At 42.8% G+C, this 20,309-nt stretch overlaps 1 protein-coding gene across 1 annotated transcript in view; it reads right to left on the reverse strand.

Annotated features, from left to right (window-relative positions):
* LOC127391711 (protoheme IX farnesyltransferase, mitochondrial) overlaps positions 1–20,309 on the reverse strand; it is a 105,557-nt gene that overhangs the window by 29,749 nt on the left and 55,499 nt on the right. Inside the window, exon 5 of the mRNA XM_051634783.1 lies at positions 5,987–6,057. Within this exon, the coding sequence (XP_051490743.1) occupies positions 5,987–6,057 (71 nt within the window). The remainder of the gene's footprint in view (positions 1–5,986; positions 6,058–20,309) is intronic.

Genomic DNA, 20,309 nt, shown 5'->3' on the forward strand with positions numbered 1-20,309 from the left:
ACAAGCAGCATAAAAAAATGCTTGAAAAGGCTGCTGTGGTGGTGTCTGCTTTGAATTGTGCGCTGTTCAAACAAGAGGAAAGCCTCCCACTGAAAAAAGAAACATTTTTATCATTCAAAAAGATCTCAGGGCAGTCCCTTTAAAATGAGGTATTTTCTAAACAAAATATTGGAATGTTTCCCTGCAGGGAACGAGCATCTGATCTCTGAAAAATGATTATTCTTGAAGAACTTTAGATTTATGGAGTTTTTGTTTTATTTGTTTTAACCTAAGTAGAATGAAACCTGTCTGAAATGACCACCCAAGGGAGCAGAGCAGTCAGCTAAGTAGAGTCTGAGCTTTAAATGGGAACTGAAGTCGTACTGAAACCCTTGGGGAGGTTTTAAACTGCTGGCTGAGACCAGGGCTGCCTAAACACTTAATGCAGGTTTCAGGATAAGCCCAGGACATGGATTTCCTCTCACTTCCACCAGTGCAGCTCCACTAACATCAGTAGAAACATTCCTGATTTACATTAGTGCTAGCAAGCAAAGAATCAAGCTAATTACACTGAGTTATCAGCAGCGATTACAGGAGGATTCTTGGTTTTTTGAAGGCACACACACGTTTTCAGCATGGACTGGTTTTCCTACCCGTGTACTGGTAGGTTTGCTGCAGGCAACTCAGTGGAAAACTCAGCTTTACACAGAACTAGCTTTGAGCTGCAATGTGCTTTTGAATAAATAGGGAAAGTTTGATATGTTTGCAATTTTATATCAGTTTATGAATGTCCAACTTACATGTGTGCAATTAGAGCTATAATTCATAACTAGAAGCCATCAGTGGGAAACATGACTAGCTTAGGAGCTCTTTTTGGTCTGATTCCTCAAGAGTTTGGCTTATAGTTAAACTAACTAAAGGCAACACTCTACTCAGGAATGTCAACAAGAGAAGCTTTACTCTGCATCAGTTGCAGTAAGAAATGGGAAGCTCATCACAGCTCCTTGTGAGGAGGTTAATAATAAGTGAGGAGGAAAAAATTTTCACCAAATACCATGAAGATGTATTTCTTATGAAGCATCCACAGCATTAGCTGTGTAATATCCTTTTCTGCCAAGTTAGTAGACTCACACTTCTTAAATGTGCAAGGAAAAACAAGTTGAGAGTGCAAATATTCTCCTTAAGGAGAATTTAATTAAATTCCATAGCATATTATTCCTACGCTGAAGGTTTTTGAGACAAGACTGGATAAAGCCTGAGCAACCTGATCTGACCTCAGAGCTGACCCTGTTGTGAGCAGGAGGTTGGTCTACAGCTCTCCTGAGGTCCCTTCCAGCCTGAGCCATCCTCTGATGCTGCCAGGACGAGGCTTCTTGGCCAGAGTGACACAAAACCTGGAGGCAAAGTGAGGGAGAAATTCCAGCCCCACTCCCAAGGTGATCCCTGAAGCTCCTGCTCAGACCAAAGTCAAAGGACAAAATACTGTGGGAGCAGAACTGAAAGGTGTCTACATGGTCGTGAATTAGATATTTAGAACGTGCTGTTTGATGCCTTTTTTTTTTTTTTAAAAGATTAAAAACTGTTCCTGTACAACTTAAGTTTTTTATGAGTGCTTAGCACAGCAGATCCAGCAGTACTGTAAGTTCATAAAAACAGCCACTTTTTAACAAGAGTGTGTGCAGTTCTGTGGAGAAGGGCAATCAAAACTGTCACTTCATACATTATAATGGAGCAGGACACTTGTCATCCTCAAAGCTAAGCTCACTCAGCTACTGCAGCTAATACTAGAGATTTATTTAAATTAATCTGCAGGAAAATTAAATCCATTACCTTAAAAAGCAAGGGAATAAATCATACCCAACAGGAAACTAGGAAAAGCTGCTGCCATTTCAGTCACATCTAAGGTTGTGTGAGCACATGATTTTTTTCCTCGTCAATGACATAAAGAACAATTCATAGCAGGAAAAAAAGTCTCAGCTGCTGTTAAAATGCACAACACAAATGCACTCAATGAGTTTAACACTGCAGCCAAAGTATGAAGAACATCTCAAGCTGTTTGGATTTCCAAACAAGACTTGAAGGGTCAGAAGAGGGAGGAGGACGTGTGGGCAGGCTGGAATGATGGATGGTGTTTAGCAGCACGCTGTGTTTGGGTCCACTCTTGTTATTTTTGCAACAGGATGTCTCTGATTACTCTCTGAATAGAGAATAAGGATGGTTATGTCTCATTGCTCAAAGGGAACATTATTTTCAAGCCTTGCAAATTAAATAGGACATTTTAAAGCAAGCAGTCAATGAACTATCAGGTGCTGTTTGTCACCACTCTAGCAATAGTGTCAGAAGATTCCCTGGGGGCACCAGCAGCAGGTTTGGGGCTGGCACATCAGGTAAATGTTCTCCTGTCCTACCTCCAGCAGACCCCAGCTCTGCAGAGTCCTGCAGATCGTTTGGTCCAGGCCCAATGATATAAAATACACAGCAGAGGGACACCAAGCCTCTAGGTGATTGTGTCAGCCAGAAAGGTGATGCAATATGGACATGGCTTCACAAAAAGGATGGAGGAGAATTACTTTCCCAAATCCCATCCTTCCAGAGGTCTCTGCAGAACTGGTTCCTGGTTCACAGGGGGCTGCCTGGAGCAACGATCAGGCTAAAGCTGCCAAAGTGAAGCACTTCTTGAGTGTCACCAGCAAGGTGAGGATGCCCTCTGTCCCCTGCCAGACCTCAGAGGCTGTGGTGATGCTCACACTCCATAGCGCAGCCCCAGCCATGGAGCTCTTCCTTGAAATCTACTGAGGTTCCTCACTGATGCCAAAGGAAAACTGCAAGTTTCTGCACCTTGCAGAAAAGGATCAGATCTGGGGACCTGGGAACCACCTGATTGTGTGTGCAGGGAAATGAGCACCCCCAAGGGTTGTCAAGAGAGAGAGTTCTTTTCCAAGTAAAGACTTCAGGAAGACAGGAAGGATAGAATGTTGGAAGCAAGGTCAGTCAGAACTGACAGCTGATCTTAAATCTAACTAGAGATGGGGCTGAAGCTGCAAGTGGAGGCCACAAAGTGAAACACAAGGGAATAATTTCTCTACAACAGCATAACATTTCTTAATGAGCCAGCTTCATGAATTAGCTTATCTAAACTAGACACCAGCTCATCCAGGGTCTGGATGACTCAGTAACACCATGGACCTCTCACTGGGAGTTACCGGTTTGACTCTGGCTCAAGTTCAAAGCATCTAAGAACTGTCTTCAGGATGCCACAACCTCTATAAAAACTGTCACTGGTCTTTGTGCACTTTCTCAGTGAGCAAAAGCTCACATCAAAGCCACCACTAAAAGCCTTTCCAAGGCTTTTCCATGTGAGCCAACATGACTGAGAGTTAACGACGTTCTCACTCTTCACAAGGGATCTCAAGCTCAGGACTGGAGCATACAAAAACTGGTAGGACTCCCACGCTGACCACCAGTTCTGTAACAAGGACTATGTGAAAAGGAAAAGAAAGGAAAAGGGAGAAGGGAGAAGGGAGAGGGAAGATCACAACGTATTTACATACAGCGAAAAAGAAAGCAGATTGTAAAATGATGCCTCGTTCGCACTAGTTATCACAGATGTTGTAACATAGCAGAATTAAAAAAACACCAAACCTTTCTTTATATGAAGCAGCTAAAAAGAAGAAAACGTCAAAACTCAAATGTCAGACAAATTTTGGGCAAGAACTTTGTACATAACCCAAGCTCTCTGGCTTCCTTCCCAGAGCCAAGACATCAGTCTCTTACATACAATTTTTCCGTCTCCCTCGTCTGGTTTTGACTGGTTTTAGCATAACCATTTAAGGGTTTTACTTAATCAGCCAGGAAGGAGAGAGTTCAAAGAACACGAGGGAATATGTGGCAAAATAAAACAAGGTTAGATCACTTGCACTGGATTATTCTCCTCTGGCACACCGCAGAAGGAACAAGCCAGTCGAGGTCTGCGTGTTCAACAGCCTACAGGGAACGAGACCAGCATTATTCAAGGTAAGTGACACTTTAAAGAACTTTAAATTAGCTGTTGACAGTCAGGTAGATAGATTGATGAGTGATTACATGAAGTCCCCAACGTTACCATTTTGTGGTGAAAGCAAATACGAAGGGAAGGGAGTAAGAAAATCCGTTAAATATGGTTTTGCCAATCTGTGGTGCATTCAGATGACAGGGAAGTTCGTCTAAGGACACTGGAAATTCATAAAACAAAGTCCTTTCTCTAAATCAAAAGCTGACAGAAAGTTTCCCAGCTATGGTTCTGACTCCAGAAACACTGCAAGCCATGCTAGTAGATGATGATAAAAAGAAAAATAACAAAAATCCCCCCGATGAACTTTTTTCCTAATGAGTGTTCCTCCTTCCAGGGCTAAAGGAGCACAGCAGAAGTGCAGCTCCCCTGAACTTCACATTCAAGGCTGACTTACTGCATGTGTATCAGATGCCCTCTCTGCAGTGGTCCCTAAAATATGTTTTTAAATAAAATTAACTCAACTCAGGAACCCTGTAATAAGCACCATCTTCGAGAACAAATCAGAACAAGTTAATTGAAGCACTCTAACTATTTACAGTGAGAGTGAATTTACCCCCAAGGTTCCTTTTTGTATTTTGTCTCAATTTTATTGTAATTTCATCCATCACATTTTTTTCAGTCCTCCAAAGGTGATGGATAAAACACAGAAATAAATAGGACCAACTGTTCACAGAAGCCTAAGGGAGAACATAATTTTGTTATAAATAATCCTTGGCATGAATCATGGAAATGCAATACTAAAATTGTTTGTTGAATCATTTATGAATCAGGCCTTCAGTTTTAGTTTGCAAATCAGTTATAGTTTCTTGTTGATGTTCTTTTTCACTTTGCTTTTTTAGCTGGAAACCAGCCTTTGAGAAACTTAACTGATGTATAATCCAGAAAACAGAGTGAATGAGGGAATTTTTTTCTAAGGGAATCCCTTTGCTCATGCAGGGTGCTTTTATTGGTGTTGGTGAGGGAGTTGTACAGGATGATGAATCAAATGATCACAGAAAGTCAGGGGTTGGAAGGGACCTCTGAAGATCATTGAGTCCAACCCCCCTGCCAGAGCAGGACCAAGAGCTAGGGCAGATCACCCAGAAAGGTGTCCAGACAGGTCTGGAAAGTCTCCAGAGAAGGAGACTCCACAGCCTCTCTGGACAGCCTGTCCCAGGGCTCTGTCACCCTCATAGGAAAGAAGTTCTTCCTCATGTTGAGGTGGAACTTCCTGGGCTCCAGTTTCAATCCATTGCCCCATGTCCTGTCACAGGCCACAAGTGACAAGAGCTTGCCCTGCCTTCTTGATGCCCTCATGTATTTATACATATTCATACTATATATATATTATATTTATACATATGAGAGACTAAATGATAACAAATTTTGACTTTAGCTTCACCATTTTGAGTTTTCTCCCCATCTTTCTGCTAAACATATCACAAAGGCAAAGACAAGATGGTCCCTTACAAAAACCACTAAAACAAAATGAGTTGCCAATATCTCTGCCAGGAGATTCAACTCACAGAATCACGGAAGGGTTGGACAAGACCTCTAAAATCACTGAGTTCAACCATCTAAACTGGGAAAGCCTGGGATCTAACAGATAAATGTGGACACTAAAAATAATTTACAATGTTGTTTGTTCTGAGATGTGAAAACGTGAAGATTTGTTGTTATGAACGAATGCAGAAGTTCAGAGGAATGGAGCTGCATCCTACCACCTTGTGCAGGGAGTTGTCACACATGAATAAATCCACCAGAAGAGTGGAAATTCTGCTGTCATGAGACATCTGATTACCCAAAGTCCCCACATGAAAGTTATAATCTCAAAGAACAGAGAGGTGCATTTCTTTGCTGTCTTGTGTCTCAAATAGCTATTTTTCGTCATCTGATGAGAGAGAGAAGCTTGGAGACAGATAAAAGCAACATGAAGCCTCATTTCTCTGTAGCTGGAGCAGGTGTGCACTGCCTTACCTGATCTGTCCTCGAACCAGTGGTCTGTTTTTTGTCCTGTTCATGTTTGAGTCGAATGGAACCTCAAAGAACTGTAATAAAAAAAAAGAGGAAGAATCAAAATGAAAGGATGCTGGAAAACATCCACGGAACGTCCTGTCTGTATCTGCAGGTGTGTTCATCTCTAGTTTTCAAGGGTCAGGAATATGACAAAAATGGCAAACTCCTTTTATTGAGCTTTGATAGTTTGCATTAATGCTTTTTGGCATCCCCTTAGAAAGAAAAACACCTGGAGGACAAAAATAGTTTGTGCAAGTCCCCAAAAGTTAATCATCTGAAGTAGAGTTTTGTTCCAAGTGCTGCTCTCAACAGATCTGACACAGCTTCTACACACACACAGTCATACACACAGCCCTGCCCCCAGTTTTATATTAACACAAACTGCCCTTGCAAATGTGCTTCTGGCATTTAAAAGACAAACACTGTATTTTTTTTTTTTTCCAAGAACATCTAGCTTCTGAGAACCTTCAACCCACCCCAAAATCAATCAGCTCTTGTAAAACGCTACTGGAACTGCACTGAGCATCTCGTTGGAGCAGCAGGGAATGAACACACCATATGGTGCTATTTAATGTCACAACCCAATTTGACTTCAAACGTCACCTATGGGAAAATCCAGGCAGCACTATCTCCGTGCTTGGAATTTTGTATGATCCATTTTATAAAGAATTCCACTGCAAAAGCCTAATGCACTCTGTCATACAGCAAACTGTAAAGTCATTTAGTTTTATGCGTGCAAAATAATAAGAATCAGTGTATATTTATTTATAAAAAAGAGTAGTATGTATTTCTAGACGAATATTTTATACTGACTTTATGTCTGAGGTTTTGGGGTAGGATCCCAGTTCTGGTGAATATGTAAGAAAAGTACCATAACAAATCATAGTATCAAAGCATCAGACTGACAGTGAGCTCAGTGGAGAGAGTCCAGAGGAGGCCACAAAGATGATAATTGGGCTGGAGCAGCTCTGCTCTGGAGACAGGCTGGGAGAGCTGGGGTGTTCAGCCTGGAGAAGAGAAGGCTCCAGGGAGACCTTAGAGCACCTTCCAGTGCCTGAAGGGGCTCCAGGAAAGCTGGGGAGGGGCTTTGGACAAAGGCTTGTGAAGGGGGGATGGATTAAAACCAGAGAAGGGGAGATTTAGGTTAGACACTAGGAGGAAAATCTTCACTCTGAGGGTGGTGAGATACTGGCCCAGGCTGCCCAGGGAAGCTGTGGCTGCCCCATCCCTGGCAGTGTTGAAGGGCAGGTTGGATGGGGCTTGGAGCAGCCTGGGCTGGTGGGAGGTGTCCCTGCCCATGCAGGGGGTTGGAACTGGATCATCTTTAAGGTCCCTTCCAACCCAAACCAAACCAGTTTATGATTCTGTGCCTGAGGGGTCTGTGGGGCAGTGACATGCCCCTGCACACAGACCCTGGCTGCCTATGCAGAGGGACAGGTCAGAGCTGCTCAGCTGCAACACTGCCCTGGAACATTGGATGCTGCACAAAGAACCTCCCTAGGAAACCTTGGGAGAAGGGAAAGGACCTTTTTTGGATCCAAAACCAGTGATTGCTTCTGACAGCTCAGCATTTTGCTAATGGTTTGTTTCACTGTTACATTTCAGAGATGATTATGTTAAATGAAGAAAAAATCTCCTTTGACATCAGACTGGTAGAGCAATACAAGGGAAAAATCCTACACAGCTGAAGCCTTTTATCCTGAAATTATTTTGGGCTATACTCAGTTTTGCTTTCTTTTTAAACACTCAATCTTCCCTTTATTTCTATTTGCAAACTCTGCCATGAGCTTGTTTCCATTTTAAACTTGTGCACGTGAGAAGATTCTGGCTCGTTTGAGAGTATTTAAGCTTACAGATAAAGGCACTTCGTGTATGATCGATGAAGTTCAAATACTGTGCAGGTTTTAAACTCACTGTGTTTCAAACATAAAATGACTGAAATGAAGCACAGTTGGACATGAAACACTGTTGAACGAATTCAAACCTAAGCAGTTGACTTCTCAGTATAACCTGACAGTACCAAAATCAGTGTATGGAATATTTCCAGATATTTCATATTGTAGTTAACCTCAGAAGAGAAAGTAAACTTTGAACAAGAGACTTCTCCGTTGATCTGAGTAGTCAAAAAAGTCCATCTCTGTCACACACAGACATGGCTGCTCCTGAAATTCAGATTACTGCAGGACTTCAGACTTAGTTTTTTCCCTTTTTAAAATCCGACAATCTGAATAATCTTCTACCCTCAACTACACACACAAACTACACATCCAAATGAGCCACGGTGCAGAAAAACCCTTTTATTTGCAGTGCCCCAGATTCTTTCACTGAGCTAGTTGCTCTTACATGTCAGCAAGATGCCATTTATCAAACTTTTCCCATTTTGCTCCCAGATGTTCAGGAAAATTCTCCCTCCAAAATATTTTCCCCTGATATTCAGAAAAAAATGAAAAAAATGTGCATCTCAAATATCATTCCACAGGACTGAAAGGGTGAACCCAAACATACTACCTCATGCCAGGCCAGCACTTTAGGCCTGTTTTAGCAAAGAGTAAATTCAGTAAGATGAATCCTGGATAAATAAATATTTCAGAAGCACTCAAGAGGCTTTTTCCTCAGGAAGTCTGAATGCATCAGTTCAGCTGGACAAGGCAAAATATTATCTGCCCTAGGTATTTGGGAAGCCAGCCACGGAAAGGACAGACAGAGGGTTAAATCTACACTATCTAAAAATCCCTGAGTGACAAAACTTGGCAACAGCTTTCAAGACCCTAACCTAAGTATTAATCAGTATGCATGAACATTTAAAACATGATGATGGAAAAAAATAAATCAGGCCAGCTAGCACTTTGTGGTTTATTTCTCTGGCAGGCTCATCAGACTCTTTGTGTAGATCTCATCTAGTTAATATACAGTAATTATATCTTAAACATCTAACAATCCTTAGATTAGCTGTCACGTTACTCCTTATAGCTGTGTACACTCACGTGGGGTTTTTTCCTTCAGCTTCCTTATATTGGTTTCCATTTCATTTTTAAGTGAAATGTTACAGGATGTTTAATTTCTTCAAGCTACCTCCTGGAAACAGCAAGCAACACGGAGGGTAGGTAATCATTCAGATCTCCTGGGGGACACATAGATTAATAATTTCCTTTGGCCTAAGCCAAGATCCCCATGGTATCAGCTTGCAGCTGGCATTCCACTAGGCTGGCATGGCGAGGAAAAACGTTGTATGCATTGGTGAGGCCGCATCTGGAGTATTGTGTCCAGTTCTGGGCCCCACAGTTCAGGAAGGACAGGGATCTGCTTGAGAGAGTCCAGCCCAGAGCTACAAAGATGATTAAGGGAGTGGAACATCTCCCTGATGAGGAGAGGCTGAGGGAGCTGGGTCTCTGGAGCTTGGAGAAAAGGAGACTGAGGGGTGACCTCATTAATGTTTACAAATACGTAAGGGGTGAGTGTCAGGGAAATGGAGTTAGGCTTTTCTCAGTGATGACCAGTGATAGGACAAGGGGTAATGGGTGGAAATTGGAGCATAGGAGGTTCAAGGTGAATATACGAAAAAATTTTTTTACTGTGAGAGTGACAGAGCCCTGGGACAGGCTGCCCAGAGAGGTTGTGGAGTCTCCTTCACTGGAGACATTCAAAACCCACCTGGATGCGTTCTTGTGTGATGTGCTCTGGGTGACCCTGCTCTAGCAGGGGGGGTTGGACTAGATGATCTTTCGAGGTCCCTTCCAACCCCTATGATTCTATGATTCTATGATTCTATGAAAGAGCAGGAGGGCACCCCATGCCTCTACAGGACACCCTCTTGCTCTTTGGTTATCACCCATCACCACCCACCCCATCCATGCAGTTCTCACAGACCATGGCCTGTTTGCAGTTCCCCAAGGCAGCAGAGCAGACGGGGAGCCCTGAGCAAGTGCTGCCTTTGCCTTCCAGGGCATTCCCACAGGAGAGACTCCAGCTCCCGAGCTGTGACACCTTTTCCGCTGTTCACACAAGAACATAAAAAGAGTGCCTGAAGAGGAACAACATGCCATATAGTTTATCCAGCTGATCACCCACACCTGGGCTAGCACACGGCTCTCACACCCTGCTCTGGCACCAGCCTGGCCCCTGGCACCTCTGATCTGTGACACTTGGTGGGAAGAACTAAATGCAAATTTACTTTAGAACCAATAATCCCATCAGACTAAAGATGGAGCTGAGCCCTGCTATTAAAAGACAATTTAATTCAAGGCAACTCAGAGGTCTTCCTGCTGAAAACCAGCCCTGCATTTGAGTAGGCTTCCATGTGCTCTTCAGCAGCAGAGCAGAAACGTCATTGAAACACACACTGGAAACCAACCAGGCACGTGAATCAGGGAGGAGCAGGTGGACCATGGCCACGTGGAGAGCACAGGGGCAGAACAGAGTCCAGACACCTGAACTGGAGGTTTCCTAGGAAGGTGCCATCCAGAAAACCATTCCTCACAGCTGGCCATGTGGCCTCTAAATTCAGGAGGTTTTAGCATTAGCTTTTCCTGTAAAGTATCCTGATTTTCCCATGTGTTCAAAGGGCAGGTGCCATTAGCAGCACTGGAAACTCAACAGACCATGAAGAGTCAAGTTCCTTCCTCAGCGAGTGCTCTTCCCCTCCGTATTACCTAGTTATTTCTACTCCTTGTGTTTTCAGTGACTTATCTTACATTGTGATAAAGTAATATATAATAACATAAAAGGAGATGAAAAACATAACATCTAATTTACAGTAAATAAGATCAAAGTCAATATTATTATTATAGGTTTTCCTCTGGTTTCCTTTCAATCACTTTTGTATGAAAACAACACAGAATAATTACAGTATATTACAAAGGTCTTTTTATTCAATTGTACACAGATGTGCCTGAAAAAAGAAGCCAAGGGAAGGATTTTCAAAAGCACTCGTACTGATCTAACACTATTCTCACTGCAGTCAGTGGCAGTTTGACTTAAATGAGAGCAGGGACAGACCAACACTGAGTGATTCTGAAAATCCCACCCTAATTGTACAAACAAGGGAAGGCTTTAGAGATTGCTGCCTTGGAGATTGTATATTTGAGAATCATAAAGGGCACACAGCACCTGTTTGTCTTCAAGATATGAAAATAAAGCAAGGCAAATATTTTAAGGATTACAAATGCCTTTTTTTCACTTTTTTTTTTTTTTTAAGGCAGTATCTGAAAACCCTCTGGCTCTGCAGTTCCCAGTGTAGCTATAGATCTCCTTTAATATTTTCAATTTCAAAGAGAATTCTAATTAAAAACAAAATGGATGCAAGCCTGAACAATGTTATTTACAGATAGAGAAGGGCAGCTAAACCTACAACTGTCATGTCCCAGGGAACCCAAGAAAGGTCTGCTAGGTAAAGCAGCAGCCACAATTCAATTTCTCATTTTTTTTAAAAAAAGCTTCCTCTAAAGACACATTGAAGAAGCCCCAGAAGAAGTCAGGATGAAGGAGGAGTTTGCTTTGGTAGATGAGGATTGTGTTAGGGATCAGTTAAGTTAAGCAGCCTGGACATCCATAAATCAATGGGTCCAGATGGAAAACACCCATGGGTGCTGAGGGAGCTGGTGGAGGTCATTGCTGGGCCACTCTCCATCATCTTTGGTCAGTCGTGGGCAACAGGAGAGGTGCCTGAGGACTGGAGGAGAGCAAATGTCACTCCAGTCTACAGGAAGGGCAAGAATGAGGACCTGGGTAACTATAGACTGGTCAGCATCACCTCCATCCCTGGAAAGGTGACGGAACAACTTGTCCTTGGCACTATCTCTAGGCATAACAAGGATGAGGGGGTCATTAAGAGCAGTCAACATGGTTTTCCCAAGGGAAAGTCATGTTTGACTAACCTCATAGCCTTCTATGAGGAAGTAACTAGGATGGATAGATGAGGGTAGGTCCTGATTTCAGTAAAGCATTTGACACTGTCTCCCACAGCATCCTCGTAGATAAAATGAGGAAGTGTGTTCTTGATGGTCAGGTAGTGAGGTGGATCATGAACTGGTTGAAAGGATGAAGTCAGAGAGCTGTGGACAACAGGACAGAATCTAGTTGGAGGCCTGTGACTAGTGGAGTCCCTCAGGGACCAGTGCTGTTCAATATTTTCATCAAGGACCTGGATGAGGGAACAGAGTGTGCCCTCAGCAGGTTTGCTGATGACACCAAACTGGGAGGAGTTGCTGACACACCAGAGGGCTGTGCTGCCATTCAGGGAGACCTGGACAGGCTGGAGAGTTGGGCAGGGAGACACTTGATGAAATTCAACAAGGACAAGTGCAGAGTTTTGCATCTGGGGAAGAACAACCCCAGGTACCAGTACAGGTTGGGGGCTGAGCTGCTGGAGAGCAGGGTAGGAGAAAGGGACCTGGGGGTCCTGGTGGACAGGAGGATGACCATGACCAGCCATGTGCCCTTGTGGCCAAGAAGGCCAATGGCATCCTGGGGTGGGTTAGAAAGGGTGTGGTTAGTAGGTCAAGAGAGGTTCTCCTCCCCCTCTGTTCTGCCTTGGTGAGGCCGCATCTGGAGTATTGTGTCCAGTTCTGGGCCCCTCAGTTCAAGAAAGACAAGGAACTGCTGGAAAGAGTCCCGGGCAGAGCCACAGAGATGCTGAAGGGAGTGGAACATCTCCCTGATGAGGAAAGGCTGAGGGAGCTGGGTCTCTTGAGCTTGGAGAAGACCGAGGGGCAACCTCATCAATGTTTACAAATATGTAAAGGGTGAGTGTCAGGAGGACAGAGCCAGGCTTTGTTCAGTGATGTCCAGTGACAGGACAAGGGGCAGTGGGTTTTTTTAGGTGTTTCATTGCACTTGAGTGCACTTAGCTGGCAGCAGTGCCCAGAGGCCCTGGCACACTGCTCTGTATTTGTTTTAGGCTTGTCCAAATCCTTTTAGTGGGGCTGGCCAACAAAGAAGCAGTCATTAACCTCCTGCAGCTTAGTGGCCTCTTGGTCAGCCCTTTAGGCAAACAATGTCCTCTGGTGATATCAGAAGTACTGTCACAAGGAGCCTGAAGAGCCTGTGACTGTGTTAACACTTGTCAGTGACAGGGTCCAAATACCAGAGCAGCTGCTCCATCCACAGGTCCCATCATGACCCTGAGGGGCTGGGGCAGAGGTGACAATGAAGGACATCCTGAAACAAGCCAGCTGGAGCTGCTGAGGCACAACAGGACAAACCCCTGGCACTGCAGGTGGGGATGTGCTTGTGGTACTGACCTGGGTAAAAGCATTGAGGGTTGAAGGAAAGACCCTGCGTGTGCATGAGTGTCTGAGCATGCTGCAGTAAGCAAGGAATTAATGAAGTGGGATAATTGAGCACTACATGCACTCTTCAGTGTATTACCAACTTTGAATGAAATAAGAGGAGATTTGCATCAAATTAATTTAGCTGGTTTACCCCCACATACAACATTTTTTTGTCTACATCTTGGAATCAAGCACTAATGTTTTAAAACATTAAAGCATCAAACATAAAAAGCACTAATGTATTAAAAATATATTAAAAAATGCTTGTTTAATCTCATTTTCTTCAATGTACTTGATGTCCAAGACTTGAAATGGGATATTAAGCCATGAACTTCCTGTTTAGGTAAAAAAGAAACTCTTTGGGTGGCCACCACTGAGCCCTGATTGCCCCACTAATACCACATTTTGCAAAGAAGATACTGCAACAAAAATGGAGTAATAAAAATAAAGCCAGACCCTTAATTTATAAGCTGTTCAACCTTGTAAACTGCTGACATTGTGAGCCACTTCAATACCAAATTCCCAAGGCCCCAGGCAGGTCAGCCCCTGCTTCAGGGGAAATGCAGCCTGGACACCACAGAAAGGCCTTCACCTTATGTGACCCACCTTGGAGAAGTTAACACAAGAAATACTGGTTTCTGGCCAACTGCCAAAGGCTTCTAATAATATTAAATATTTACCACCAAGTCTTTTTTATTTAGCACACAAGTAATGCATCCACAAACAAAGCTCCTTCCTCCAGTCCCATTTCCAAGGGGGCACTTGTCCATCAACACGTTTGGGCTCCTTGAACCCAATGAGAAGGATGTATTGGACCAAAAGGCCTTCCCATCCTTTTCGTTTGGACATGGGCTTTGTCACCTTTGGGCTCTTCCTTTTAATCTTAAAATGAAAATTGATGAAAAATATGTATCAGGGCTGAGCCCTCGGTTAGATAAAGTCCTTGTTCCCTTCACCTGTGTGTCCCAGTGTGAGGGTAGTGAGACACTGCATCGGGTTGCCTGGGGAAGTTGTGGAAGGCCAGGTTGGATGGGGCTCTGAGCAATCTGGTTTGGTGGGAGGTGTCCCTGCCCATGCAGGGGAGTTGGATCTATTTGATCTTTAAAGCCCCTTCCAACCAAAACCATTCTGTGATTCCACAGGAAAGACGGGGAGAAACTTTTCACCAGAGAGGGCAGTGATAGGACTAGGGGTGATGGTTTTAAACCAAAAGAGAGGAGATTTAGGTTAGACATCAGGAAGGAATTCCTCATCATGAGGGTAGGAAGGCACTGGAATAGGTTGCCCAGGGAAGCTGTGGCTGCCCTCTCCCTGGAGGTGTTCAAGGGCAGGTTGGATGAGGCTTGTGCAGCCTGGTCTGGTGGGAGGTGTCCCTGCTCATAGCAGGGAGGTTGGAACTAGATAATCTTAAGGTCCCTTCCAATACAAACCATACTCTGATTCTATGAAAAACATTACTAATTTTCCTCTGGATCTATCCATGTTTTGATCTGTGTCACTGGATCAGGTCACCCTGGACATGAAGACAGGAGAGGGAAAGGGTGAAGCTGTGAGTCAGCTCCCACCACTGAGCTGCTCTATCACACACCCCAAGTCAGAAGCAGCACCTCAACAGGGTGTCTCCCACTTAGGAGCCAGCCTGTTCGCTCTACTCAGGCTCATGGAGATAAGGAAATGAAGCAACATTCATCTCTACTCCGTGTGTTGTCCTGGAATAATACGGGAAAACAACCTACCCACATACTCTTCAACAACTGGACTCTGATCACACCATCTGCCACTCACCCATGCTGGGTTTTTGCAGGTTTTTCATGATGAATTACAAGTAGATGTCAGTTGCAGAGGCAGATACTTTCTGCTCTTCCGGAACTATTTTTTGTACAATATATTTTAGGAACAATTGTTAAGAGTTGAAGAAAAAAAACACCTTAATGCCTACCAAAATACACTCTGAGCCAGGCTGCAAAGCCATTTTCTGGAGGAGATTCCTTTGCATTAAATCATATTTGTCACAATGCCAGCGCGCCATGAGTGCAAGGTATAATTTCAAAAACAAACAAAACTTCAAATAACAATTTCTTTGCTGAAGATAGGAATTGCACAAGGTCACTATCTGGTTTAAGTTACTCTATGTCCTAAAATACACAAGGCCAGGTCCTCTGGACACAGTGCAGCTGCTTAGAGCAATACTGCAGATAAAATCCGATACTGAAGATGGCTTAGATAAATTCCTGTGGTGGAATAAAGTTGTTACTCAGGAACTCTTGGGGAAGTATTTGTGCTGCCCAAAGCAAGTGCTTCAGTCAAGCAGGAGAACCAGAGTCAACCGGGAGCCACGTGTCTCCTCCAGATGGCAAATGAGAGCAAACAGAGGCAGCAGCTCGTCTGATTGAGATGCAAAGCCTTTATTTCTCTCTAGTAACTTCAGAGGGACGCTGAGCTTCTAGCTTTAGCCAGGGCACTTGTAAAAGGGACAGGTAACAAGACAGCCCTCCAGTCTATCAGTATCAGCTGCTTTTCAGTCCCCTGTGGCTGCTAGAGAGAGCCATAAAATAAAGCAGCCTGGCTGCTGCTGTTCTCCTGCCCGGGAGATTAGAGCAAGGAAGGTGAGATTTAAATAACTTCCACACGTCTCCTGGCTCCAACCCATGTGTCCAGGATCCAGGTCATTTTAATCAGCTTTTTATAATTTGTCACTCAGGCACCTGAATATTAATCCATAAACTGTTCTACCACAGGTGGCTTTAACTGCTTGTGGCTGACACGTCCCGTTAGCAAAGCTTTTTTTCTTACAAGACAGACAAAAGTAGCACCCTACATCAAGCAGCAGGCCTGCCTGCTTTTGCCTAGGGAAAGGTTATTTAAGTAGTTGCATACACATACATTACTTATGCAAAACATCTTTTAGTTTTGGAAATTAACTTTTTTACTTGAAGTTACTGGCACCTGTGAAAAATTATGTGCTTCAGTCCATCTGTATTTGGGGGAGAAAAAAAATCTAGAGCTCCTTCTGGCCAAAATATGTAAAAGAAAAAAAACCCAAAAACCCAAAAAACACAAGGAATGAAATCTGGGAACATTAATGTAGCCAATAAAAAAGCCTACATGTGAACAAGGGTGTAAAGTGGCATCAGGGTTTACTGACATGATTTGAAATAGACTTACCCACAGCTCAAACCTCTTAATATTAATAAAATCACCCCTCAAGAGTTAGTCCTCTGAAGTATTTAAAGAGTTGATATCAGGAAGAGTTTCAAGTCACATTTTTACATGTGGCACATTCAGGGAATCTACCGGGTCTACAGGAGAGAATTTACAGGTATCTTTAAAATAAAATTTCAAAACAACTTTTTCCTTTTCTTCAGATGTCTGAAAGAGAGCAAGAAATCTCTGCGGGGGATTTCATGATTTACACTTCACTGGCAGAACAGCCTCAGTGCTTCACTCCACCATGTGCTCTCAGTGCCAAAAGGAGTCTGGTTTCTAATACTCTGCAGAGCTTTCTGTGTTAAGAGATAGTATCAAAGGCACCTTGATGAGTGCAATAGTGTAACTTCATTTGTATGGCAACGCTTTTTGTTTCTTTTTCCATCTTGGCAATAAAGCCAACAAAAAGAGATCACTCTCTCCCATCCGTGCAGAACCTAACAGAAGGCTATCAATATACCATTCATATTTTTTTTTTCCTAGTTAATGTCACAGGCCACAAGGGAAAGTCACATCTCTGCTGAGGAATGTAAAAGTTAAAAAATCTATAGCTAAAGATGAAGTTGCTGTTCTGTGAACAGGTTTTAACCAAGGGTCCTCAGACTGCACAGTAAAGGTTTGTTAAAGACACTCAAGAGAAGCCAGTTGAGCACATGATGTGTCAGGCCTCATCTGTGATGTTTTCAGGGCACTCGCTCCTCCTCCTAAAGCTCCCACAGCTCTGCAGATCAAAACACATGGAAGAGATGCCCAAGAAACCTCTATGAAGCTCCTGAGCAAGCCTAAAGATTTCCCCCATAGGGAGTGAGTTTTGGTAACTTCACTCACTTTATAAAAACAAGTTTTTATGCAGATTGTGCAGATTTGCCAAATACAATAGTGAGGTACAATACAATATCAGATATCCCAGGTATGCTTAATCACCTAGCAGCAGCTTGGCAGGTAAAATCCAGTAACAATCTATATTTTTTTTCTTTTTTAAAGGCATAATGCACAATGTGGGATCATTAGCTGAGGGTGGCCACTCTTACACTCTTCTGCTAAGGGCTGGACGACAAACCTCTAAACTGAGAAGTCAAGTTACAAAGACATCTCCAACTAATAATGAGATCTCACCTTTCCTTCCCCTTGGTTAAGAATGAAAGTGAAGCAGGAGTCTCACGATGACCCATTAGAAAGCACAAACAGCCAAACCTGTTGCAGGGGCATCAGATCATCTATCTTTCTAAAGCTGTCAAGAAATGTTTGTCATTCCAGTACTGCTTGCATCTCTCAAATGCTAAGATAACACACCCATCAATCTCAGCTAGAGTTAAAAGAGGAGTTGAAAAATAAATAGTTCTGAGTCATGTTACTAAGAGGGATTCCACACACTATTAATTTTAGCTTGGAAACCAATTAAGACACCAAATCAGCATTACCACCCACCCCCCTTTTAAGGTATAATGACCTACTTGCTTGCTTAGATTTATTTATTTTGTGACAGTGATCCTTTCAAATGCTTTAGAAGATTAAACAACAATCATTTTAGTCCTGGCTTCTGGCAATAAGAACATTTTTGCCAAAAGGAGGTCAAAGATATGGCCAGAAAAGTAGGATTCCTTCCATTTTAAAAGACCCTTCTTAAAATAAAATAAACTTTAAAAAAGAATAAATATAATCATATATAAGCAAAAGTTGTTCTAAGCACTGCATGAGTATTAATATGCTGGAATAAAGTAGTGCTTTCCACTCCAGGCCTGGAGCATCTTTTGTTCCCTTCAACCCAGCTGTGGCTTCTTGCTTGCAAGTGCCAGCAGCTCTGGCAGCACTCCTGGAGGTCAGTGGCAGAGCAATGCCAGCGTGCAAACCTGCACAACCCTTCTGCAACAAATCACTAAAGCAGGGACTCACTGCCCATCTGAAGGGCTCAACATTCCTGCCCAACTCCTGCCATAGATATTATCTCTACGCCGCAGTGAATTTGCAGGAGCTTTTTAATATTGATGGGAAAATGCCACTCTTGTCAGATTTGTCTTCCAGGTGCCTCAAATGTCACCTTTGTTTGCTAAGTGCTAGTCCAATATAAAGTTTTTCTGAGTATCTATGGGGAAAAAAATAATCAGCCCTGCACCTCAGTGCCCTTATTTCCCCTGGGTGCCACCATCTGAGAGCTGCTGGGGGACCTATTTCAAACTCCTTTCTGTCTGTGCCAGCAAAGGGATCTGGAAGCTTTGACTAAGCAGACTTGACTAAAGCTGGAGAGTTGGAACTAGAGTTTTATTCAACCACACAAAAAAGAAAAAAATCATTTGGATTCAACAGAAGAGCTGACTGAGGGTCCCTGTGCAAGGGGTTCAAGCCAGACGCTGCGTCACGGGAGTTTTTGACCTTGTGTTAGTTTTCCATGGAACTAAATCCAGGAAGGTGAAAATTATTTCTGTGATAATGGAAGTGCATTACAGTATCTAATACTGGCTCAAAACCAGATAGTCTTTATTTGGGAAAGTAGGAATATGTTGTGAGAAGACAGGAGACTGGAAGTCCAAGTGCCAAGGTTCCACTGATGAGAGCAGGGCAGCACTGCTGGCAAGGATAAGATAAAAGAAAGCATTTAATTTGCCTGTCCCAAAGCCCTGATCAGCACATGATGCCACCCACCCCAGCTTATCTATGGACAATTGTAAAACAAAATTTAAAATTACAAAGCTATCCTTTCAAGAAAGGATTGCAAAATCCAATCAGTAGCTCTCATGGAAACTCTTAAAATAATAATAATAATTAAAAAATCATTAAGAACAGAATTAAAATGAACATTGTATTATATCTATGACCAAAAAACAATCTGCTGAAATATCTGCTTTTGGGCCAGATTTCAAAATCTTCAGTGAGGAAAGTGTGTGCATATACCTGACAAACGCTAACTTTGCAATTCCAAAAACAAGCTGGCAACAAACAGCTCTTATTCCAATACAAAAGTATTCATAAAAGACATTCCTGAGGAAAACAATTCTGCTTTAAAATTCACATCCTACTAAAATTCAAATGGATTTCCCTAGGCAGGCAAGTCCTTAAATGTGCACCTCCATTTAATTACGCTGCAGTTCCTGTGCAGACAAGTCCCAAGATGCTCTTATGTGATAATCATTAAATATGAAGTGGTGAAATGAATTGCAACATTCAGTAATGCTTCTTATGAACTAGGATTTAGAGAAAGCAAAAAAAAAAAAAAGCACATGGTTACCATGTCTGCATGTTGCATGAGGAAAAAAACCAGAGACAGGAAAATAGCCACTGAACATTTATTTGGGCACAGGCACCTTACCTCACTTCTGCTGCAGAAGGTAATGCTCAGCCCACCTACTTATTTAATCCACATAATAGGAGTATTAAAATTAGAAAGAAATCTAATTACATTTTACAAGTTATTTAAACACTGAACACACCATGAAAATAATTGGCAGAATTGTGCTATTCAGTAAATACAGCTTTTCTGCACTTGTTTAAGCTGAGTGGTGAAAAGTTCAGGTGTAACTCCCAGTTTCACTACATTAAAAAAAAAAAACACAACAAACCAGAAAAGAAAACAATTTTGCAAACAATCAGCTGTCCTTGGCAGCATGAAATGACATGAGTGCAAAGTATCACAAATGCTGCTCCCCCAGAAACAAATAAGAAAAGAAAAAGGAGAAAATAACTACAACCAGGCAAAGAAACTCTGCACACCCATGTCTTGCTCAGCCAAAGGCAGCTGGGCATCCAGCTCCTTTCTGCACCTTGGCAATTCCTCTCTCAACACACACTCCTATAAATAAAGGTTTTAAAATATA

Source organism: Apus apus, chromosome 17 (assembly GCF_020740795.1).
Source record: "Apus apus isolate bApuApu2 chromosome 17, bApuApu2.pri.cur, whole genome shotgun sequence".
NCBI lineage: Eukaryota > Metazoa > Chordata > Aves > Apodiformes > Apodidae > Apus > Apus apus.